Genomic DNA, 25,650 nt, shown 5'->3' with positions numbered 1-25,650 from the left:
ATTATGACCTATAAGAGAAATGAATCTGAAAAAGAATATGTATCTATATAACACATGATAAAATCATATTCTCCAAAAGTGACGCATATAGGGAGGAAAAAACTTGGAAGTACTTGTATTATGTTGATAACAGTATATCAGCATAACTTATCTTAAAAGAATTAAGTGATTAAAGGAGAATTTTAGCTTTATTTGTGATTATTTTTAAAAAATAAAGTTATGTATTAATTATATAACAACATACTCTAAACAAATAATTTCAATGGATTGTTCTTTCTGGTTTTGATTAAAATGTTTGTCCAAGAGGAATGACTTTACATTGTATCCATTAGGCAAGATATAGCACCTGTCAGAGTTGGGAGTTGCAGGCAGGGCACCAGTGGTCGTGATACCAAGCTTGTGATAAGCACCTTTTCAAGCAGTTCTGCAGTAAACAAGAACTTGCTCTGTGCCTTGCAAATACTTTAAATTTTGAATGCTCTATTGTTTTTGCACACTGATATAGTCCTTCAAATAGCATCTTGCTCTTGGTAGGTGCTTTAAAATCTTATCAACTTAGTGCCTCTCCAACCCAAAGGGTGGTAACGTTAATATTCAGCTATTGCCTACATTTCCTTTCCCCTAAACCCAAGTTCAAAGGAAAATCAACTGTGGTGGCTCATTGTGAAGTAAGTAACATCTCTCACAAAGTGTCTGCTCAAAGTTCTTGCTAAAAACCTAAAGAGCAGCAAAGACAGAGGGTTTCGGCAGAAAGTCTACGGGCAGTGGTTCTATATATGCACAGCTGAAAAAGGAAGCTAGTTCTCCCAGACGGTGACCATGTTAATTTCCTGAATGTGTGTTGGTGCAGTTGCTGTTTTGTGTTGGACACTGTTCTAGGTTCTCCCACAGGGGCACAGAATAGTAAAAGGGCACTAAGAAGTCAGAAGACAGGACTCTTTGAAAGAAGAAAGGGATGAGGTAAAGACAGCAAGAATGACCTGGGTTCTGCACTGTTGGAGATTTTTAACATTTGAGAATATACTTTGCAAAAAAAAAAAAAATGCAACCAAGCAAACTTCGAATACATCTCTCCATTCTCCCTACTGACCCCCTTTCTTAGTTACAGCATCTTCACACAGTGTTTCAATCATGGATAATTTTAAAATTTCACTAGCATTTCAAGTCTCCTAAGTATCAGATTTTATGTTTATATTAAACCCCTGTCTTTTGGGTCAAATCCTACGAGAACTTTTCCCGTCTGCTTGATTACTACCTATTGAAAGGTTAAGTCTCATACACACAGACCAACTACTTTCTTTCTTCTTATTATCAAAATATGAACATGTTCCAAAACCACCTACTACATATTTCACAGAAATGGGTGCCAATGACACACTTTTTGAAAAGAAAATATTGGTCTATATTAGAGTAATTTTGTACTCTAAATGGTGTTAGGAAACTGGTGAAAAGTTACGTGATTTCTGCTTCATGTGTTTTATTCATTTCTAGTTATAGAAGCACATTTGTTACCTGTGGCCAGGAAGGGAAGATAAATAGATTTCACCAATAGGGAGAAAGACTTAGATGATTTCATTTGCTGCAATGCCTCTGCCAGAGTCATTACCAGCTCTAATAATACGCAGGTGACTTTTCCCTTTGAAATTTTCTCAAAAATTATTTACTGTTCTATTCAAGATTTAACAAATCTTTTTCTTAATGCAATCTGCTACATTAAATTAAAAACATTTCAACCCATTTCAGAACCATTCTATATGAAAAGAAAAATATACAACTTTGACAGGCTAGTATTTACAAGGAAGAAAAGTTCTTAGAAAGTTATTTTTCTCCATCTTTCATATTAAGCAATTAAAATTTTTGCCAAACTAAATATCTTGTGAAGATCTTTATAAAATAGCCTTGTAATAAGGTACTAATATCACATTTACTTTCAAGTGAAAAAGACAGTGAAGCTTATTTGATGGAAAATTATTTTAAAGCATGATTTCTGTGTAGAATGTAATTTACTATAATGCAATTTCATAGAACCCTTCCTTGTGCTTCTGTTGCTAGATACATAAAATAGACTTCTCTCTAACACACTTCTCCTGTGCCTTCACTCTAGGAGGGTTCCAGTGAATTCCACTTAGTATTTTTGCTAAGAGTCCCAGGATCAAAAAAAATTCTATATATTTTTGTTTTATTTATAATCATTAATGGCAAACACTGTGTGGATGTGTCTTTCTGGAAGAGCAAAACATTCGTATTTGCTGAAATACCTATGCAGAGGTCATATCTGTTTTGTTCACCAGCTCATTCACGGTGCCTCACAAGTACACTGCATATGGTGGCCATCGACACAGAAGAAGACACATTTTACAAATGAACAAACACTTTGTACTAACTAGCGATGTTCTAGGGTAAGTTTTCTCCTTCAAATAGGTTTATTTTTCATAGATAAGACAATTCCTAGGAATAAAATAGCCATCATTTTCATCTAAGAACAGCTTATAAAAATTTGTTTGCAACTGAACTAAACAAGGTACTCATTGGTACAAAGTATATAATTAAACTACTTCAGATTTTATCATGTAGATAAGTTCAGATCAAGTGTATTTTTTATCTATCAATTAATAGATTAAATTGCAAGTACAGTGGGATCAACTGTGCATTTACAACATTTTGTTTGATTTTATATGAGCATGTATATGTATACACACACTCAAAGCAAATTATCCACATAACATCTCTCTAAATAATTAATGGGAATATAAATATTAACTTAATTTCCATACAATCTACCCTGCTTCTTTGGGCAGAAAAATTAAGCTCATGATTCACATGTACTGTTTTAAGTACCAAAGGAATATTTTTATTTTGAATTTACTTGTTACCCATCCATATGTGAGATTCCTGGGACAGGTCAGCTCACAAGTTGTGGAGTTCAGTTTGGACTAGCTTTTGTTGATGTAGCCATTTAATAATTTTATTATTGCCAGCTTGATTTGAATTTGAATTGCATCTTTCAGCAGATTTAGGTAAGTCCCACTTACTTGAAAATGAATTGCTGAATGATTTGCTAATGAAACATTTGGGGGATGCGAGAAACACGGCTGGATGATTTAATAGACCAAATGAGGGTATACCAGGGGGTAAATTTACTGTGGCTACTTGATTTGCAACATACGACCCCATAACTCTCTGTGCAGAACTGCAGCTCTGGTTTTATCTTACCTCCAACACTGGACATTCTAGAGGAGTCCTGATGAGAGCCGGATTTATTGCGGTTTTGATTTTTTCTCTTGTTGGCTGCTCTCACAGATCGGAGAAGTACCTCGCTCGCCTTGAAGAAGGCCACCATGAACGGCTGTTTTGACTGAGGCCCATGTCGTCCCACGAGGCCGGCCGACTTCACGTTGATGCTGTGACCTGGAACCAAGGAAGGGGCACTGGGTTTATTAAGAAGAGATGAAGTTCAGCTGCTGAGGGGTGAGCTCAGAGGGTCCGTGGAAAAACGTAAATGTTTGAAAACACCATCAGAACCTTTTATTTGCGGGCCAAAGAATCTCATAAACATGGAAAATGTACTGTTACAGACGATTATCCATTCTTGGCTTTCCATTTCGTATCTCCCTTTAGCCACACAACACCCCCAGGCCTTCACTGTTGGGCTCTTTCTCAGACCTGAAAGTTGGTAACGTTCTAAATGGCTTGACCACCATCAGGCTGGAAATGTCCGTGTTAACCAGTGATTTCAGAAATATTAGCTACAGGCACTTCTGCATTAAATGCCTTATAATTTTCCTTCGTGTGATTAAAGCTGGATAGCTGGCTGGGTGTTTCTACTTTTCCCTGCTTCTTTGGAGACTTTCCAGGGTTGATAAACCCCTCCTCACTTCGGGCCTGTGCCCAGCAAACTTTACAAAGCTGTGATCCACTTAAAGCACTTCAAAGAACCTTCCAGAGGCCCCTGCTGGGCATGGAGCTTTACTTTGAGCACCAGGTCTTTCTCTATGTAGAGGATTTTGAAGCAAACATGAAAACTTCAGAATTTTCTCTGCGCTTGGACACACTTGAATGATGTTTACTGAAAGGATTTCAGAGGATGCAAATCAAGCCTGGAAATGCTCAGAAAGGAGAAAAATTCCAGATGAGCTTAGTCTAAAGCAGTCTGTGTCCTAGACCCTTCTGAGTCCACTGCGGTGGGTGTTTATCAGAAAAGGAGTGTGCACAGGGTCTGCGCTATAGTGGGTGAGAAGTCAGCTGCCCTAGAGACTAGAAGTAGATGTTGATCACGTGCTTCTCCCATTGGAGTAGCAAAAATAATACTCATCACTATAACAACATCAAATGCATTTGGAGCACTTGCTATGTACACTAGGTATTCTTTTATTTTTTAATATTTTTATTGTGATAAAAGTCACAAAATATGAATATAAAATATACTATTTTAACCATACCTTGCACAGTTCAGTGGCACTAAGTACATTCACACTGTTGTGCAACTCCAACCATCATCCATGTCCTGAATTTTTCACCTTCCTAAACTGAAACTCGTGTCACTATTAAACGCTAGTCCCCGTCCCCCTTCCCCATCTCTTTCAACACCTGCAGCCACTGGCATCTACCATGATACTTTCTGACTCTGTGATAGGCAATTTTCTTAGTGGTTTCCATGCATTATTTGATTTGATTTCACAAATACCTTAGGAGTTAGGCATTTGTTATACATTTTACAATTCACTCTTGTTATGATCTTCTCATTTAAAATAAATATCCCAGAAAATTATATATGTGTGTGTGTTTTTATGTATGTATGTGCATATATATAAAGAAAACTATTGACCAATAAAAATTTCAGTGAAAATTACCCAAAGAGAATGAAGTATTTAACTTTAAGTTGTACATTTAGTTGAAAATTACTCAAAGCTCATGCAAAAACAAATTCTACTCCAGATACAAAAGTTACCAATCTTTTCAGAGTAATATATCATGTGGTTAGAAATACGTGCATGATTGGCTGTGCCTTGCCCCTGGAGGGATGTGCCAGTTTTCTTAAAATATTTATTCAGTCAAGACTGTGCAGCAGCTTCAGTGCATTATAAGACCTAACCCACCTTGGAAGAAAGAAATCAAGTCCCTGAAATGGCATCAGTGGCATTTTAGCAAATAAACTCTTGCTCTTAACACAATTTATTTTGGCAGCATAAACACTTTTGTGTATACTTGTATCGTGCAGGGACCTTCTACCGTCAGAAAACGAGACTGTGTTAAGTGAGGTGGTGCAGCTGTTGCAAGGGACACAGAAGTCCTTCAAATGTGGAGATATTGGTTGAAAAAATGCATGTGTGTCAATGCAGACAGCATTCACTGGTGTCCTCAACAATCGCTCATTGGGAAAACTTCTTACATTCCTACAAACGTGAAAATAGCCGCTCCCTTCCCAAATGCCACTCCACTCCATCCTAGCAGAGAAAGAACTTCAAAATAATCAGAGCAGTAAACCTTAAACAAATAAGCCTATGGGTTTCTCTTTTAAATGCAAACTTACAGTGGCTCCATGCCAGAGTCTATATTTCTTAGAAAAACTCTATCACTGGCATAAATGAAAGAGGCAGTTTGATTTGTGGTCAGAGTAGTTTCCATTCTACTTCCACTGTAACAAATGTATTAATTCAGCTCAGACTTCCTCCTTCTGGCAGCCCTTTTGCTGTAAAAAGAGAAATTAGAAGTTCCAGCCAAATACCATACCTTGAACTGACCCACCTCGATACATAAACACTTTTACAACATGTTTATTCAGGTGTAGCCCTTGAAATTGGTTTAAGATGTTTCCAGTGACAGAGAGCACAGCAAAAGAAAAAAAGAAAACCAGAACTGAGAAACCTGACTGTGATGGACTAGAATAACTGGCGATCTGTTCTTTAAATTTTGGATTTTTTTTTTTTTCTGTCCTGGAACACAACATAAAAAGTATTTGTTGAGCTTTGAGTTTGATGTTTTAATGAAGTGTTAATTTAACAGGAACGAAATTTTTTACTTGTATACACGGATAACTGCAGAAATCATTTTTAGTAGATGATCTTTCTAATATTGAAATAGGTTGCCACACGACACACAAATGGAATACAATAAAATCAGTTTTCTATTCATTACAACACACTGACCCTATTCTCATTAAATAGGCACTGAGCCCAAAGTTCCAAATGTCTTTGGTTTATAAGAGGGTACCTTTTGTAATTATTTGAAAGACTTTCAATATTTTGATTTTTATCTCTGGAGAAAGAAGATTGCTCTCAAGATTTATGCTTTGAAAACTATAAAGGTGTGTGTGTGTGTGTGACAAATGTGGGTTTCTTGGTCTTTACAAAGGGGGACATTGTGTGTGAGGCAAAGTCCCCTTCAAACAAACGTGAACTCCTTTTAAAATAACTTTTGATATTATTAAGTTTCCTCTTGGTTTCCTTTCCACTTCAGCAATGAGGTGACTATTAAGATTCCATAAGTTAATACTTGCTCAGTGGGTCTTGATCTTGAGCCACACCATGGAAGCATTATTTGGCCTTCTCCTTCAGACACATTACACCTCCGCTGATGATGTTGACTGAACCTTTTGAATAGGGCTGAACAGTCGTTCTCCTTAGAAGTGCTAAAGAAATCCAGACTCTATTGCAGGTATTAAAAGTAGGGAATCTTTCATAAAGTCTATTTAACAATGCTGACTTTTACTATTTAAGATACAGGGTGATTTAGATACTGCAAATATATCAGTAAAGAAACCTATGTGAAAGATTGTGATTTAGGAAAACCATTATGTACGTAGGCGTGTATTACAGTGGTTTTATTTTTCAAAGCTAATCCTCATTTTTGACTTCTCATTAGAAAACGTGGATAGGAAACAAGGTCCCGCTGTACAGCACGTGGAACTATGCTCAACACCCTCTGATAAACCATGATGGGAGAGAATATGAAGAAGAATGTATATGTAAATATACGCATTGGCTCAGATGGTAAAGCATCTGCCTGCAATGCGGGAGACCCGGGTTCAATCCCTGGGTCAGGAAGATCCTCTGGAGAAGGAAATGGCACCCCACTCCAGTACTCTTGCCTGGAAAATCCCATAGACGGAGAAGCCTGGTAGGCTACAGTCCATGGGGTCGCAAAGAGTCGGACATGACTGAGTGACTTCACTTTCACTATGACTATACTATATATAAAGAATATATATATCACTGAAAAATTAAAATATAAAAGAATATAAACTGGAAATAAAAATGACCTGGGGAAATAAAAAGAGTAATAAAATGATGATAAGGGACACCAACTTGGAATCCACGCTTAATCATCTTAGGATTCAGACAAGTCTAGGCATAGCTAGAAGATGGGTAAGCAAAACATCAGGCATATATTTGGAAGAGAATAGAAAGACCTAAAGGGAGAGAACTCATCATAAGGAAAAGGTGAAGCCCTAGAGTACAAATTCAGAATAATGTCCCAGTGAGTATGAGGAAACAGGGATTTTGAGTCTGTAACTCAGTCTTCCTTCTGGCCTTGCTCCAATGTTTGCATGATGAATTCCTTAAGAACCAAGGGGATTCATGGAAATCTAACAGATCTATTTTTACCCAAAGTCCCTATAAAATCCTGAGAGAGCAAGGGAGCCCTACTTTGGCGTTTGGTTAATGATGTAACACAAGTGATGGCCAAAGATTCTTCCTACCTCAGAAAAGTGGTTTCCAAGTAGCTCCACACTGGTACAAGACAGCAGCCCCAGGATGTAGGTGGGTTCAGATGACCTACTATAGCAGCGTCAGCTTCAGAGAGTTGCAGCAGTTCAGAGGTACGCCAAGCAGCAATCTGATGGCTTTGGAGGTTTTAAGGTAGATCCAAAACCGTCTCAAAGTGAGGGGCAGGGCAAGTGATGGGAATAAATGGTCCTAGAACAGGAGGACACTTTCTTTATGTCACATCCATGTCCTGATCTTGTTCACTGGAAAGAGGAAATGGGCAGGGTGAGAGCAAGAGAGGGAGAAGAACTTGATTGTTGGGATTTGTTCAAGTTTAAATTCAGTTGGAATCTCCCACACAAAATGGGAGAGAAGATAGAAAAGCTTCTCTGAAGGATATATCAGCATTCCAGTGATTTCACTGATGGCAACGGGACCCAAAAGAACATGGTGCCCAATTATCCCAGGTTTATGTATCACAGAATTCTTGGATTATAAAATAAAAGGGGTGATCAGGACAAGTATGGGAGTCCAGAGTTATCATCTTTCACATTTGAACAAAGAATGCCCATTAAATCTTTCCATGTGAATTTTTTTAGAACTATTCCTATTTTGGCCATCTTGCTTTCATTTCAAAATTACTGTACAGTATCAAGGGAAGAGGAAGAATTTGAGAAGTGAATATTGGGACATTTCTCAGTTTTATTAACTGCGAAATGAATAAAGATGGAGTTAGGATAGTATCTTCTAAGGAAATAATTATTCTTTTCACACAAGAATCATTAGGAAAGTATGTGATGCTGGAGCTTTAACCTACACATTTTGCCATAACTGAAGATAAAGATTCCAGATTTGCTCCCCTGATCTGTATGACTTTATATAAGTCCTGGGTGTCAGAGTATTGTATTCATGTCTGCCTCTGAACACAACTATTTAAAGTTTGGAATCATGCAGAAGGTACACTGGCAAACCAAGGATCCATCCTCAACTGATTCGTTTTGTATTTCAGACTGTTTTTTTGGGGAAAATGTGACTTTTGAAATGTTTATTTCTTTAGAAACAGGGTTATTAAAGGAGCCTCTGACATAAAACAGCTCTTTAGAGACATGTTGATGTTATAAGGATAAGTGGTTCCAAATATGAGCATTCAGTTTCCTCCAGAATACACAATTTGAAAAACATTCATTTGAGGATTTATCAGAGCCCAAACATTGATATCACTGTAAGATGTTAGCATAAATTCCACTTTGTTTTTTTTCCCCCTATAAACCCACAGTAATTGAATGCTAAACCCAAAACACCTGTGATGAAACTTGTGCACAAATTACCTATTCTTCACTTCAGAAGAGCTCACAGCATCCGCTGTGGGCTAGTTCACAGAAAACAAATCACTGCACTGTTTCTTATTCACATACTCTCTTGCTTTTTGCTTAGTTTCAATCTGTGATTAAATTTGATTTTGGTGCTCTTAAATTATAGTTCCCCGGCTCTAAATTATACTGGAATTGTACCTTTTTTAGAAACAGATGATTTAAAATGTGCAGAATTCTCTACCAGGCATATAGACTAAATCATTTTTATATCCGATTTTAAGGAATGTGGGGGAGATAGAATTTTGTCTACTTAAATTCCATATACATTTTAACTCAGTGAAATCTTAAACTAAGCAAATTGCAATCTAGCTATGAATTTCAACTGTGTTATAACTTGATGAAAAATTTGCAGTTTCTATTTTTATAGTAAAAGCACAGACCTATTGCCAGATATTTGAAGTATCATAAATAGAATTTTACATTCATGCTCAGAATTTTCCTGTTGTGAAGATGGTTTACATTGCCTTGTAATCTCAAACAAAAACAAGGAAAAGCTGGGATTTTAAACTATTTCAGTGATACTTAAAACTCCCAGTAATGTGGTATTAGCAAATTACATATATTCTTGAACTTCAGAGTGCAAGGTGGTTAGAATTTTCAGTGATTCTTCATGGTGATTCTGAGCTTTTATTTAACACTATTTAACAAGCCAGGTGCTTCATGCAATCCCTTTGCTATATTTAAATTTAAAAGAGTAAATTAAAAATAACTACTTCATCTTATATTAAGTATTATATATTAGCAATTATATATATATATATATATATTCATTACTAAAAAGTGTCAACAAGAAAAGAACGGTCAAATGTAATAATGTGTGCAAATAAGGAAAGAATTCTGTGGCTGATGATAAAGAGGAAAAGATAACACTGGAGGTATGACACCCACAGAGGACAGCTGGGGACCAGCTCCTGAGGAGCCAGCATGAGCTGGGGTTGAGTTATACCGGCAGACAAGAAATGCAGTTGCAGTTTTTGGTAACATTGCAATGGAAGAAATTCATTTTCCTCTAGGACTGGGATACGTGAAGGGTAGAGAAGTTTGAAGGAGGAAAAGATTTTTTAAGGAGTTTCAATTCTTTGTGAAAAGTTTGTGGAAGGAATCGTTATCATCTATCTGAGAAAATCATGGAGGTGAGAAAAGAAATTGGGATTCTCCATTAGAAATATGGGTATCGTGGCTCAAGGCAAGATAGGGGGAAACTCAAACAGCTGTGACCTGCAGTTCAAGAGGCTTCTGGAGGGGGGCCGGGGCAGAAGGAAGAAAGGAAGAGAAACATAAAGGAGCAGGGCCAGAGGTTTGTGCCTCATGGGGGAAGCTTTCCAGAACGCGCAAATGTTTTATTGTGCTTAGGGTGGGCCTGAGTGATGGAAAAGGATTAGTCTCCTTCCAGGGACATTGTCTGAAACACAGCGGCTCACCGTCTCAGGCGGGACCAGCCTCACAAATGCTTTTTACTGAAGCTCTCTTTTCAGCTAGTGGAAATATGAATCTCAAACTAGGAATTGTAGTTTACCTTCACATAAGCACTTACTTTTTAATAGCTCTTCTCTTTATATATAGAGCCTTTCCCCTGAGGCCCTAAGAGTTTTACAGACATCATCTGTCACACGCCCCCAAAAGCTTGGTTACAGTTGGTCTTACAGGTCTCATTTATTTTAAGAAAGCAGAAACATTCTTTTCACAAAACCATGGGAAGAGTGAATTATTTTTAGTATCTTTTCCAGTTCTTATGTGACTTTTTAAAATAAGAAACGTGTACACACACATACACGTCTTTCCTTTAAAATCACAGGAGAGTTCAATAAAACTATAATGAAAGCAGGATTTCAGCAGAAATCAACCAAAAAGTTTTTAAAAACTATATATTACTACGTGTTAAGATATCAATGAAGAAAAGCTTTTAGACGTCAAGCCTCGTTTGGGTTTGTTTCATAGCACTGAAATTAATTTCAGACGCTGAATTTTATCTGTAGTGGATGAAAGTGGTCTTTGCAATGAACTTAATGCAGTTACTTGGGAAATTTATGAGTCTCTAAAGGAAACATTCTTTTTTACCAGCTTATATGACAGATTATGCAAAAAGAACTTTTATCATATAGAAAAACATAGTTCATTAAATGTTTGACCTTCCCTTTCAATTTGATACATGAACCTATGAAATGATCATAAGCTACTTCTAGAAGCCTTAGAATAGTGCAGAACTACCAAAATGCAAGAGAAATAAATCATTTTGACGCTTAATAAAAAGAAAGAGTGAAAGGAGTAAAAGATACTTTCCAAAATACACATAGTGAAAGCCTGATACTGGATACCTAATGTATATACCATGATAAGTGTCTACTTTTTGTCAAAAAAGAAAAAAAACGGAGTTAAGATATTTGGGACTTAGTTTAATCCTTCACATATGATGGTTGGATCACAAACCATTCTTTTGAGTGAAGAAAAGTGGAGCCTTACTTACACATAAGGGACCAAGTGAGACCTCATGATTCCATGGTGGCCCCCAGAGCAAAAGCATCCTACTGAGCTGTCTGGAAGCAAAATAACAGGTACTTCCCAGGTGTTTACTTACTGGTCCGCTCTAGTCAGAAACACACCTCAACTGTCATGCTTCTATCATTTTATTACCTCCCAGAGAAATCATGTGAGTACCTCCACTCATAAATAGAGCTGATACCCAAAAGTCGTAACCAGCAAGCCTTTCAGAGGGGTCAGGGAAACTGGGAATTGAGGAGAGGAGCCAATTCAATGTTTCTAAAGTTAAAAAGGAAGAAGCAGCTGCCATGTTGACATGTGGTAATTTAACAGTTGTTTTACACACAATGTCTTATGTATTCTTCCCAGTAAAATAATGATTATACTTTTTAAAGGAATAAATAAAGGTCCGAGAAGGGTCATGTTTTTAAGTCATCCCTGCCCACTCTATTCCTTTCAGCACACAGAGTGCCCTTTTGTTAGGGATTCTTTAGGGCTAATGTCTTCCTCTTGGGTCTCTGCTCCCCACCTTGAGAAGACTGGAGGAAATCCAAACATCTCCTGGGTCTGGCAGTGACATCTACACTGCATCTGTCAAGGATGCTGTGGTAGCTGCTGGTTTTGTGACGTTTAAGGTAGAGGACAGGGAAGCCTGGCGTGCTGAAGTCCATGGTACCACAAAGAGTCAGATACAACTTAGCAACTGAACAACAACAACACAACTTAGCAACTGAACAACAGCAACAACATCAAGAGGGAAGACCACTCAACACTTCCTACATCCACAACACGGGTGGTCCCCCTACCCCTTTCCATTCCTTTCAAATTAAAACTTGACTAGTTTGACTACAGAGAAATTATAACACATGTTCAAGGATTAGGGACTCGTAATTTTCCTATCGAAGCATCTTCCCTCCAATTTCAAGTTTTGGTCCTCACTTACAATACTCACTGTTGACTTAGGTGGGTGGATGCTCTGGTTTGTTATGATTTTCCTTCGTTCCTGTGAGTGAGCCAAAGTTTAGCCAGGTCACCAGTGACTGTCGATGCCTTTCATGGACTAAGAGCTCTCTCTTCTTCCTCAGCTCATGAACTCTTTATTGTCAAATTCAGACTTAAATTGAAGAAAGTAAGGAAAACCACTAGACCATTCAAGTATGATCTAAATCAAATCCCTTACAATTATACAATGGAAGTGACAAATAGATTGATGGGATTAAATCTGATACAGTGCCTGAGAACTATGGACCTGTTTGTGACATTGTACAGGAGGCAGTGATCAAGACCATCCCCAAGAAAAAGATATGAAAAAAGGCAAAATGGTTGTCTGGTGAGGGCTTACAAATAGCTAAGGAAAGAAGAAAAGCTAAAGGCAAAGGAGAAAAGGAAAGATATACCCATTTGAATGCAGAGTTCCAAAGGATAGCAAGAGGAGATAAAAAAAGCCTTCCTCAGTGATCAATGCCAAGAAATAGAGGAAAACAATAGAATGGGAAAGACTAGAGATCTACTCAAGAAAATTAGAGATACCAAGGGAACATTTCAGGCAAAGATGAGCACAATAAAGGACAGAAATGATATGGACCTAACAGAAGCAGAAGTTATTAAGAAAAGGTGGCAAGAATACACAGAAGAACAATACCAAAAAGATCTTCATGACCCAGATAATCACGATGGTGTGATCAGTCACCTAGAGCCAGACATCCTGGAATGTGAAGTCACGTGGGCCTTAGGAAGCATCACTACAAACAAAGCTAGTGGAGGTGATGGAATTCCAGTTGAGCTATTTCAAATCCTGAAAGATGATGCTGTGAAAGTGCAGCACTCAATATGCCAGCAAATTTGGAAAACTCAGCAGTGGCCACAGGACTGGAAAAGGTCAGTTTTCATTCCAATCCCAAAGAAAGGCAATGCCAAAGAATGTTCAAACTACTGCACAATTGCTCTCATCTCACACACTAGCAAAATAATGCTCAAACTTCTCCAAGCCAAGTTTCAATAGTACGTGAGCCGTGAACTTCCAGATGTTCAAGCTGGATTTAGAAATATTGAAATATTTTGGAAATATTGAAGGTGGGAGGAGAAAGGGACAACAGAGGATGAAATGGTTGGATGGCATCATGGACTCAATGGACATGAGTTTGAGTAAGCTCCAGGACTTGGTGATGGACAGGGAAGCCTGGTGTGCTGCAGTCCATGGGATTGCAAAGAGCTGGACATGACTGAGTGACTGAACTAACTACTTCTTCCCACTGTACTCCATACTCAAGATGCAAAACCAGCACTGCCCTTATTCTGCAATATGTCTTTAAGAAATACATTCAACAATATTCAACTTATAGGGGAAAGAACAATGGAAGAGACAGAGTTAATTTCTGTGCACGATGAGAAAAGGGTAATCTCATATTCTTCATGCCCCTAAATGAAATATTACCACGAAAATATTTACCCTTCAGATCATCAGTCAAAGCAGAGTTAGGGCCTAGAAAAACTGGAATATGTTCCTGACCTTGGCATTTGTTTGGCAAGATGGGTGCTCCATAGTTACTGTTTTGAATTAGGGAAAATCAAAAACAGGAATACAGATGTCGCCAAACGCTTCCATTTCCCTTTTCATTAAGGGAAATCTAAAACATGGTAAAATACCTCTTTCACCAGGTAGTGAAGCAGCACGAACTCCTGTTTGGTTCCAAAACTATTTTTCATGTGTGTTTCTGAGTTGTGATGCTAAAATTTGGATAAGTAAATGATGTTTACCAAGTGGCTCTTATTCAAATATAAACATACTATAAATTAAAACAAATAAGTTGATTTAAATTTTGGTTTTAAAACACTGTATACATAGTGGACATAAAACACCACACTCAAGATTTTCAATTTATTACTGAATATATACTATAGTCAAATCTATTTTTAAAGAAAAGTTATTTTCCCTCTACTGATCATTATACAAAACTCAACTAGGCTATGGAGGCTCATTTCAGATACCAACTAAAGAAAAATATAATAATAGAGATAGCAAAATAGATATTTAAAAAGAAACCATCAGCATGAGTTGTTATATCCAAAAGAACTAAGGGATGTGTAATTTACATTGAAACAATTTTGTTCAAAATATGATGTTTTTAGCAAAGCTTTTATGGCTAACCCAATGTAACTCTGCTCATAGGGGAAAAAATTAGAAAGCAAAGCTAAGCACATTGACAAATTAAAAGTGTGATTCATTGCCAGATACTTTGTCTTTTCAATTTTGGAGGAAAATTTTATACCAATTTGTTGCTCCCCAAAACACAATTCAGGGAATACTCTTTAGGGCTGGCATAATAACAGGTCACCATCAGCCTAGATGCTGGGAAGAGAATTGATGAGGTAAGACACAGGACGAATTTCATACTGAAATTTTGCAAATAATCAATAAACTGTGCAAACTGCATGTTTGACTCACCTCAAGTGAGTTCGTTGCACCGTGATTGAAACTACAAACTTGGGTACCAGTTGAGACTTAATAAAGGATGATGGGAGAGCAGACCTGAGGATTCCATGATGGGAAGTTTGGACTAAGGGTACAAAAACAGAAGGAGAGGAAACGAGGGGTGGGAGGGAGAACCTAGAAAAATACATTAGTGAGCAACCCAGGGCACAAAGAAAAGGAGATGTCTGTTATCAAAATAAAGAAATGGAATTTGACTAAATTTAATTACATGTTGAAGCTGATCACTGGCAGAAAAAGTTACAGTTTCTTCTTTTCAGTCTACAAATTATCAAGTTAATAGTAACTGTGCATGGAGCTATAAGAAATATTGAAGTAGATAGATTTTAAAAAACAAAAAACTGGCCAAAAATGCAGTTACCTTTTGTCGGTCAGATCACAGTTAGATTCCAGGCAGAAAATATAAAACCCAAAGGCAATTCCCAACAATCCAACATAAAGCTCAATTTTGTTCCATAACAAGCATGATTAATCCACTGTTCTGTTTGGAAATTATAAAAATGCATTGTTTTTCAGTTTGGAATTTATATAAAATTCATCTCATTTGTGAGAGTCATAGTATATAAGATCTGACTTGGAAGACAAACCATTTTTAGATTCATGGGCAAGATTCTTGAGCTTTATAAGACTGTTTCCTCATGTACAAAATGAGAAAACAGTGAAAATAAAGCAGACATTCCATTTAAAAATCTCACCAAATGGCTGACATCTAGCACCCTCTCAGGAAATGTTAGTTTCCATAAGTTATTAATATTATATTGGTTGACCACCACTGCAAATACATGTTTGAATGCTTATTTTATATGAGCTACAGATATACTTAGGAAATAAAACCTGAATTGATCATGAAAACTAAAAAAATACAAAATATGAGTATGGAATTATTAAACATACTGACAAAATCAGATTATTAAAAAGCAGTTCTTTGTATAGACAGAAAATGTTTTACTAGGTTGAGTCAATTTGAAAATACATAAAGTATAGTTTATAAAAATAGTATATGACTAAAAGGAGAATTAATAAGATGTTAGGTTGAACAAGGTAGAAATTTAACAGTGCCTCAATGTTTCTGTTTAGTTACTCTAGCCATGAAAGGCATATTGATGACTTTGCTCATTTTTATGCAGTGGGAAAAGAGCAAAAATCTAAAGCCAGGAAAGATTTATGTTCTCTGATGTGCTTTAAGACATAACACAAGTTAGAAAATCCATAGGTCACAGCTTACATGGGTTTGGAAAATTAACAAATACTGATCTTAAACCCCAAAGGAAATCTATGTCATATTTATTTTTAGTAGAAATCTAGTCATTTTTACCATAAAGATACAGAAAAAAATTCTTCTCAATGGAAACTCTTCTAAATCATTCACATAAATTGACCTAGGCAGTTGTTTTGTTTAGCTATCTTCTAAATCTTGCTTTGGCTTGATTCATACAAAAAAAAAATTGAAAAATGACATATTGCCATAGATTTATTTATGCTTTAGTGTTTTTAAAATTTATAGAAATAGAAGCCGTTTTAAAATGTTTTAGAGAAATTTAGGTTTCCATTGTGGCACTTAAAGAAAAGAAAAAATATAATCCTACTAAATGCTGTAATAAGAGCTCTCTAGATACCTTAATAATTATAGATTTTCAACTGTGAGCTTATCTGGTCCTTCACATGATTAGTTGGGAATCTGTTTATGCCCAAGTATTTTGCCTCTTTGTATACACATACACATTTACCCCAAAAGAAAGTTCATGGGATATCTAACATTTATTTCCCTTTACCTATTTTTCCATCTCTGATTTTATATAATATCTTGAGTTTTGTTTTGAATTCACTGTACCCCCTCTGAATATAATATTGATATATGTATCATGCTAAAAGTATAAATATATGCTTATAAATTGCAGTTATCTGAGAAATTATCTCAGGAGATATAATAATCCCTAGACAAAGGTCAAATAAGCAGTGAATTCTTCTAGTCACATGAACTCACTCCTTCATGATACAAACAATTCCATAGCCATTAACACCCAGGTCTTGGGGCACTATTTTTAATCTAATGCCTTCAACCTGCCCTTTTTCACACACGGATTTAATTTCTGAACTAAGGGGAAATTTTAATTTTACATCTTCATTGCATTTAAGTTTTTGAAGATTCCTTGACTGACCGTAGTGGCTCAAATGGTAAAATCTGCCTGCAATGCAGGAGACCTGGGTTAGATCCCTTGATTGGGAAGATCCCCTGGAGGAGGCCATGGCAACCCAGTCCAGTATTCTTGCCTGGAGAATCCCCATGGACAGAAGAGCCTGACAGGCTACAGTTGATGGGGTCACAAAGAGTCAGACACAACTGAGCGACTAAGCACACACACATGCATTCCTTGACTATCTTCCTAATTTATTCTTAAATGTTCACCCTAAAGTCAAGCAAGTATACTCTAGTTATCCTCAACAGTAAACAGTACATGAAGAACCACTTCATTTATAGTAATATTTACTGAAAACAAATCATAGGACTATATGTTCCTTTTTCCTATTAGAACATTTAGCAAGATATGTGATTCTTACATTTTCTTGGAAGTAGAGACCCTCATTTATTTATTTGAAACCAACTGTCATCACCATAAATTCAGCAGCAGGGAAGCACATGGTTTTATGAACAAAAATGACTTAATTGCTTTAAAACATCAAGTTCAGATAAGGGAAAAGCTATTATCAAATCTTAAAATGTTTAAGAGATCTTCTGATAAGGGGACATACCTCAACTTTCTGAAGTGAGATGCATAATAATGAGAAACTGTAGTCAAAACAGCAGGACAAAAAGAAAAATATCACACTTGATCTCTGAATTTCTTCTGCTACTTATTAGCACCATGTCAGCTGATATTCAGATTAAGCAGCCGTATAGATCATCTGACCCTTAACACAGATAGATAGTCATTGACAACACAGGGGCTTAATTTGGAAAATTTCCCCCTGAAGTAAAAAAGATTGTGTTAGGGAATCCAGGGATAACTCAGCAAACTTATTTAATCAGATACTTGAATTGAAAAGAAACAGATTCCAGGACTTACTAACTTTAAGCAGATATCACATTCAGAACTCCACATCTCTCTCAGACAGAAGTGTTCACATTTAACAAAAGGAAAAGAATGTCAAAGTGAGTAATCCACACATTTGGTTAATGTATGGCAACATGAAAACTTTAGATTCTAGAATAGATTTTTCTAATTAGGAGTATATATTCTTTAATTCAAAATATATCATGGAATTTTTGAAAAATCTAATTTTTAAGGTAACACATTAAGAAGACCTCACAAATACTGCAGTTTTGGAAAAGAAAAATTTATCAGTATGTTAAATTACTCTGCACCTAAGAAGTGACAATAGAAATAAGCAACCCATCCATATTTTTGGAGAAACAAAATGGAATCCCATTTCTTATTAATGTAAGTATGGCAGCTATCAATTTCCAGGAATGAACCCTAAAATTCCCACAAGTGAAGAGTAGAGAGCATGGCAAAAACTTGGGTAATAAAAGTTTTAAAAATATGCACTTTCAATTTAATTGCACTAACTCAAGATCTTTTATATAGCTTGAATAATTATGTTGGTGAAAATACAAGAGGATTAAATTGTTGGAGCTTTTAGAAAAGCTCTGATGCTGTTCAGTCGCCAAGTCGTGTTTGATTCTCTGCAACTCCATGAACTACAGCAAGCCATATAGTGTCCTTCATGGAGTATCCCTGTCCTTCACTATCTCCTGGAGTTTGCTCGAACTCATGTCCATTGAGTCAATGATGCCATCCAACCATCTTATCCTCTGTCACTCCTTTCTCCTCTTGCCCTCAATCTTTCCCAGCATCAGGGTCTTTTCCGGTGAATCGGCTCTGCACGTCAAGTGGCCCAAGTATTGAAGCTTCAATGTCAGCATCAGTCCTTCCAATGAATATTCAGGGTTAATATCCTTTAGGATGGACTGGTTGGATCTCCTTGTAGTCCAAGGGACCCTCAAGAGTCTTCTCCAAAACCACAGTTCGAAAGCATCAATTCTTCCACACTCAGCCTTCTCTATATGGAATAGAGAAGTTTTTGTGTACCAACAAGCAGGAAAAATAGTCTTCCTAGGTGGCACAAGAGAGGGAAGAGACACGGGTTTGATCCCTGGGTCAGGAAAGTCCCCTGCAGAGGGAAACAGCAACCCACTCCAGTGTTCTTGCCTGGGAAATCCCAAGCACAGAGGAGCCTGGCAGGCGTGTGCTCTCTTCATGGGGTTGCTGCTGCTGCTGCGTCACTTCAGTCGTGTCTGACTCTGTGCGGTTGCAAACAGTCAAACAAGACTGAGCACACAGTAAGCAGAAAAAAAAATTTAAAAGCCATAACTTTACCCCTTTATAATGTATGGGAAATACAGCTGCTAACCAATATGGGTTATAATCTGAGAAAGCAATAATTTTAATAATTCATTTCCTTGACTTTCAGAGAGGTCTTCTATGATGTTTTTCCAATCAATGCATAGAGTATCTTCAATTTTCTGATTTTCTTAATGGAAAATATTATTTATGTAGTGGGGATTTTATACAATTTGCTAAAAATCTTAACACATTAGGAGCTCTTGGGCCCAACTCTTCAACAAAGACAATCAGCGTGTTTTAATCACGTGTTCTATTAAAATACTGCTTGTAATTCAACTGTCCTTGAAAGAAGCCATATTGATGTGCAAGGTTTGTTAATAGTTTTATGAAGAGTGTATGAAGCCAAATGATAGTAATTTACACTGATGTCTCTCTGGGTTGAAATTTTTGTCTTATATAGGTCAGCCTTTTCAGCCTTTAATCAATTATGCTTGTACAATACACATTACCCTATAACAACTGCTGTTTCCCTTATATTCATTGATGTAACTAGTTATTTCCCAAATAACTATATTATTCTTTCTTAAAAATAAAATGGTTGAGTCTTAAAGCTATCATATTATTAATAACTTGATATTTCCTGATGCCTATGAAGACCTAGCCAATATAAGCATTCAATTGATCATGGCACATATCACTGAATGTTCATTTCTGTTGGCTTCATACCCTAGATCTGAATGTACTTAAAAGCTTCCTACCAATAATCATTATGTTAACCGAAGTTATTAGACGTGCACCTAATACATTATGCTTCCAACTCAAGATTTAAGAACATATGTCAATAATCTTGGGGCTTCCCTTGTGGCTCAGACTGTAAAGAATCCTCCTGCAATGCGGCCTCTCTCCAGTGGACTATCATTTGTGAATTCATCTGAAACCGTATTAAATCATCTGTAAAATCTCCACAATAAAAGCACTGACCCTAAATTAAAGGAGTGTCATGTGGAGTAAGTCTTTGTGTATTTTCTCATCCAATTCAACCTAGAGATTTTATTCTTGTCCTACCATGTTTCAGGTACTACTGTCTAATATAACCGTGCAACATTCTTGAAAGGTGTTACCCGTTTACTCATTCAGCTAATGCTATGGCTAAAATGTAAACTATTTTGTCAAAGCCAAAATTTTAATCTAGTTTTCCTAATGATTTCTTCCTAGAATTTGTATTTCCAGAATGGAGCTTTCTATTTTGTTTATCCTCCTTATTTAAATTAAGTATCAAAACCTTAAAATCTAAGTTCTCATACAAGACCTATAAATTTCTTTATATTATATTAAACATTATAATGAATTTAATTTGATAGTTTCATACCTCTGAAATTTTCTTGCCCTTTATTTGGCTACAAAATTTACTAAAACTTTGAAATCCCTGACTTAAAATCTGATTTTTTACCTTGATACACTTGGAAATTATGCCACAAACTTTGTTCAAAGAAAAATGGATTTTAGAGTATTTTTTTTTAAAGAATCTTATACTGTTTCTTGGACATTAAACAATACTCTGACAGAACAACATTTTGATGACTTGAATACAAATGAATCAGAAACATACGGATTGAATTTTCCTTGACATATAAGTGGGTTTGAGTAGAAAGGAAAAAGTCATTGGCAAAATTTACCCTGAGTATTGCCAAACCTAAAACGTCTGAAAACATAGGGTTTTTAAAAAGACATTCTAATGGTCCCAAAAATACTATCTTTGTTTTCCATCTTTAAATTATTCTATAAACCCAAATTTGAAAAAAAAAAAAAAGAATTAATTTACTTGGACGGTTTAAACTATATAAAGCATCAAACAATGGAAAATTATAGTGTTTGCCGAGAAAACTCAAGTGTTAAAATCTAGAGTAAATTGCTCTCTGGATAATAAACTCTGTGTACATACACTTTTGTCTGTGTGTTTGCATGTATGTGTGAGTGTGTGCATGTTTATATATGTAAAGGATCGTAATTACTGCAGATTTACTAGCAATTTTAATAAGGATCTAACAAGGCACGTAATTAATGTATCTTTATAAATCAGGGAACTGAAAATCTTAAATTTTAAGATAGATCTAAACCTAATCATTTCCTGCTTAAAAAAAAAAAACAAAAAAGACAGAGTAACTATTTTACCAGGTTATTGACTACTATGAGAGAGTGTTCGAGAATTCTGAAACTAATTTAGCACAATTGGTACAACCACTTGTATGGAGTTTCTAAATTTTGCTGTTAAGAAGTAGCAATGTTTCTTTTCCATTTGCTTGCTCATAAGTTTGCTTTCTTTAGCTGAAACAGACATATGGAACTCAGAGAATTTTCTATTCTGCCTGAAAAAAATCAATAGAATATCCTTAAACTCTCCTGCCAAATCCATGGCAGTTCATTTATCAAATTACTAAAAAGAATATTTTACAAACTGACATACTTTCCACATGTCCTCTGAGGAATCATGATGTTACTTTTGATTTCAACAGTCTTTTGATTTCCAAAATATATTTCGGCTTCTTAGCTGTTTTTTCTTTGTGAGAGCAGGGTAAACAAAATTTAACAATCCGTATCAGTGATTTCCTCCCCACTTTAAGATTGAAGCAGTTTTAACTACTGTACTGTGGTTTGTGGTATAAAGTTCTCCTGTGTTAAACCAAAATTGTTTGGTTAATAATCAACCCAAATTTATAGTTTGGAATTTCTTCTTAAGAGTAACATGTTCATATACGTAAAATAGATAAACACCAAGGTCCTATTATATGGCACAGGGAACTATATTCAATATCATGTAATAAATCAAAATGGAAAAGAAAATGAACAAGTATATTTATATAACTGAAACAATTTACTGCACACCAGAAACAAACACATTGTAAATCCACTATACTTCAACTTAAAAAAAAAAAAAAGAATAACATGTTCAAGGACAGGTGGTCTGCAAGAATCTTTTACTTCACAAATTCATTCAGTGATCATTCAGAACATGTTTTTAATACCTACAACCTGCACGGTACCAAATACCAAGGATGCCACTGTGAGCCAGAAATACACATCTATGATCTCATGAAACAGATATTCAAATATGCAATCATGCAAGTGTTACTCTGATTGATTAAAGCAGCAAGTCTAGTTCTTCAATGACTTGTGGTCAAGCTACAAGAATATATACATAAATGTCATGGCTTGTCCATAACTGATCTCCCAGTCCCTTTCATAAAATAACAGCACTCGCAACCGTAGAAATACATGAAAGCTCTTCTAGCCTAGTCTGGACTTCGGGTTTTTCTGAAGGATACCATGCCATTTTGCCATTCTATGGATTTACTCCCACTGTTTCTTCATCCAAGAACTAACTCACTCCTCCTTCCTTACACCAGCTCCACTCCCTCCTCATCTTCATATCTTGAAATCTTAGCCAAGTGACGGAGCCCAAAAAGTCACCTGGGCCGTGGTGCTTTTGGCTCCATTTGGACTTAACCACCTCTCTCACATTTTCCTGTAGTGTCTTGATTGTATTACTATTTTTCGGATTTAAGGCACTTTATTCCTTCTAAAGTAACTACAAATGTCTATCTCCCAGTTCATAGTCTCCTTAACACTTTGCCTTTATTTATTTTTACTTTTTGGCTGTGTCACACAGCGTGTGGGATCTTAGTTCCCCAAGTAGGGATCAAACCCTTGGCCCCTGCATTGGAAGTCTGTAGTTTTAACCACAGGACTGCCAGGAAGTTCCCAACACTTTGTCTTGCCTGGATAGGCACTAGAAGATTTTGTGCCGAACAAATCAATAAATGAATAATGGTCAACAAAAGAATTTGAAAGCTGGCTTTCCTGAGCTTCATTTTTTACGATTTCCAACTACTTTGCTGAGAAGTAAACATGTTCAGAATCCATTATTGCAAATAAAAGATGTCTGTCTAATCCGTTTGAAGCAATATTCCAATAGAACATTGAGAACATCAGCAGTGATGAAGGAGCAGTAATAAGTTGGGGCATCTGGTTATCTATGTTTACAGAAGCATGCCACAAGCCTAGTTTCCATGAGGTTGTAGTTAATAAAACTAAGGTGACCCCAGAGGGTCACTTGCTTTCCCAGAGCCATATATGCTCTAATGCCGGTTAAAATCTGTTAAGTGTTTAAAACTTAAGTATCGCTTAAATACAAAAGGCCAGGTTGCCAGCATATTTAATCCTTTTAACATTTTTGTATCAGACAATACTAAAAAATCAAAGAAAAGCAACATAATGCTGTCTATCTCAAGCCTAACTTTTAAATAAAGAATTTGGAAACCTTTGAAAGAAGTTAAATGTGAGTTTATTTTAGGCCCCAAAAAAGACCCATAAATAATATGAGTCATTTAAAGTAAAATTACTCCTAAAATATAAGAGAAATCAATCAAAGGAAAAGGATAAACAAAATATAAAGTAGTTCTCAAAGGAAAGGATGAATTGGAAGCAAGAAAGAACTAAACAGTTTAGAGTGTAAAGGAAAGAAAACCAACATAGAAGAAGTAGAAAAAAAAATAGAGAAATTTCAGAATTTTCTAGTTGGGAGGGAAGGGTGAGGAAGTTAAAAAGAAACAGGGGTCATATTTCACAGATCTCCTGAGTTTTGTTTAGTTAGACATTTCAGCATATCTCCAAGGAAAAGACTGAGGGAAGCACATACCACTAATTTAATTTTTCTTTGGACCGCATACCAGGGAAGAGACTCCTGGCTCAGCCCCTCCGGGTACATTTCCCTGTCACATTTCTGACCATAAATGTAGAGTAGTTGAACACTGTAAAAATTTAAGGGAGATTATTTAGATGTATGCCTTTCTGTCTACATTTACAATGATTGAACTCTGAAAATCTTCAATGATAGTCTCAAAGCCATTATGGAAAATATCTTATAATTCAAAATATCTTAATTGCTTATGAGAATTTAAAACATCAGTATTGTAATTAAAATCTATGGAAAAGTCTGGATTGGGAGCAGATGTCTCAAACTTGTCTGTAACACTTTCAATAAGAGCCTTCCTTTTCTAGCTCAAGATCTGAGGCACGTGAAACCTTCAGTAGACAAACTCTGGAATATGTTTGATTTGTGTCTGTCAACCTCACTCCACATACACAATCTTTGGGGTAACAGCACTGGGCATGGTCTGATTCTCAGGCTACAAATCTGGTTGCAGGTAAAACAATGTTTCCATGAAGTCCAATTGCATCAGTAATGATCCTCCTTGAAAAAGACCCAGGGCAGACCTAACTTTTACTTAACTTAGCAGTTTATTAAGCAAGGCTTTAGTGTAATATAGAAAGGAGAAGGATTCTAGGGCTGATGTTTCTATTGCTGGATCCTGCAAAAAGCTAAAGATAGTAAACTAAAATAGGGCACATTCTCTAATAAATCATCACTTTTATTTTTTTTAATTTTTTTATTATTATTGTTTTTACTTTACAATATTGTATTGATTTTGCCATACATCAACATGCATCATGTGTACACCTGTGGCAGATGCATGTTGATGAAATCATCACTTTTAAAACCACACTCTGCAGCCATGATCCTACTATTTTCGGGTGTTGAGCAAAAGCATAAGTTAGGCCCACTTGGTAGACTTCTGAATATTTTGAAAGCACTGATCAAGGAAACAAATCATTAAAGGATGTTTTATCCTCCTGTGGTAACAAATATAATTTTAAATGACCTGGAAGTCTAGATTTGAATTTAAAACTTTGGACTCTGAGTGATCAAAGGTGAACAAAGCCTTGTACTCCCTGACCTCTTGATCAAACAGGCCAAAATCGTTCTCATCATAGTCTTTGTGAAGACTCTTTTGTTTGCCCAAAATGCCTGCCCTCCAATTTCTTTGCCAATCACATTTTCCTGAACGTTATCATTGCAGCCAGAATTTTCTCACTGTTTGACACTCAGCGTGTAGCGACACGGACTCAATGATATTACGTGCGGACTACTTATGCCTCATTTAGCTGCAAGCCTCAGGAAGCCACATCCGCACTTGTTCACCATTTTATCTCCAGCATTAAGCCAAGCACATAGCACATCCTTATTCAATGAGTACTTCTGAGCATAAAAATACCTTCTGAAGCTTCTCAGCAAAGATTTCCTATAGACCTGTGTACTAAGAATACCACCTGCCGTATCAGTAAACAAAGGTCGTTGCAGCATCAAGCCATCCCATTACAGACGCCCCAATCAGCCCCGAGGGAACTCAGGGTGGAGG

The 25,650-nt window shown here is 36.3% G+C and overlaps 1 protein-coding gene across 1 annotated transcript in view; it reads right to left on the bottom strand.

The window, feature by feature from the left end:
* The window catches only part of BMP5 (bone morphogenetic protein 5), a 144,673-nt gene that overhangs the window by 19,870 nt on the left and 99,153 nt on the right, over positions 1–25,650 (bottom strand). Inside the window, exon 4 of the mRNA XM_010848537.1 lies at positions 3,214–3,408. Coding sequence (XP_010846839.1) covers positions 3,214–3,408 — 195 coding nt within the window. The remainder of the gene's footprint in view (positions 1–3,213; positions 3,409–25,650) is intronic.

The sequence above is a fragment of the Bison bison genome, unplaced genomic scaffold, assembly GCF_000754665.1.
Source record: "Bison bison bison isolate TAMUID 2011002044 unplaced genomic scaffold, Bison_UMD1.0 scf7180017864270, whole genome shotgun sequence".
Lineage (NCBI taxonomy): Eukaryota > Metazoa > Chordata > Mammalia > Artiodactyla > Bovidae > Bison > Bison bison.
The sequence above is the reverse complement of the archived record's forward strand: the minus strand, read 5'-3'. Positions and strand labels throughout refer to the sequence as shown.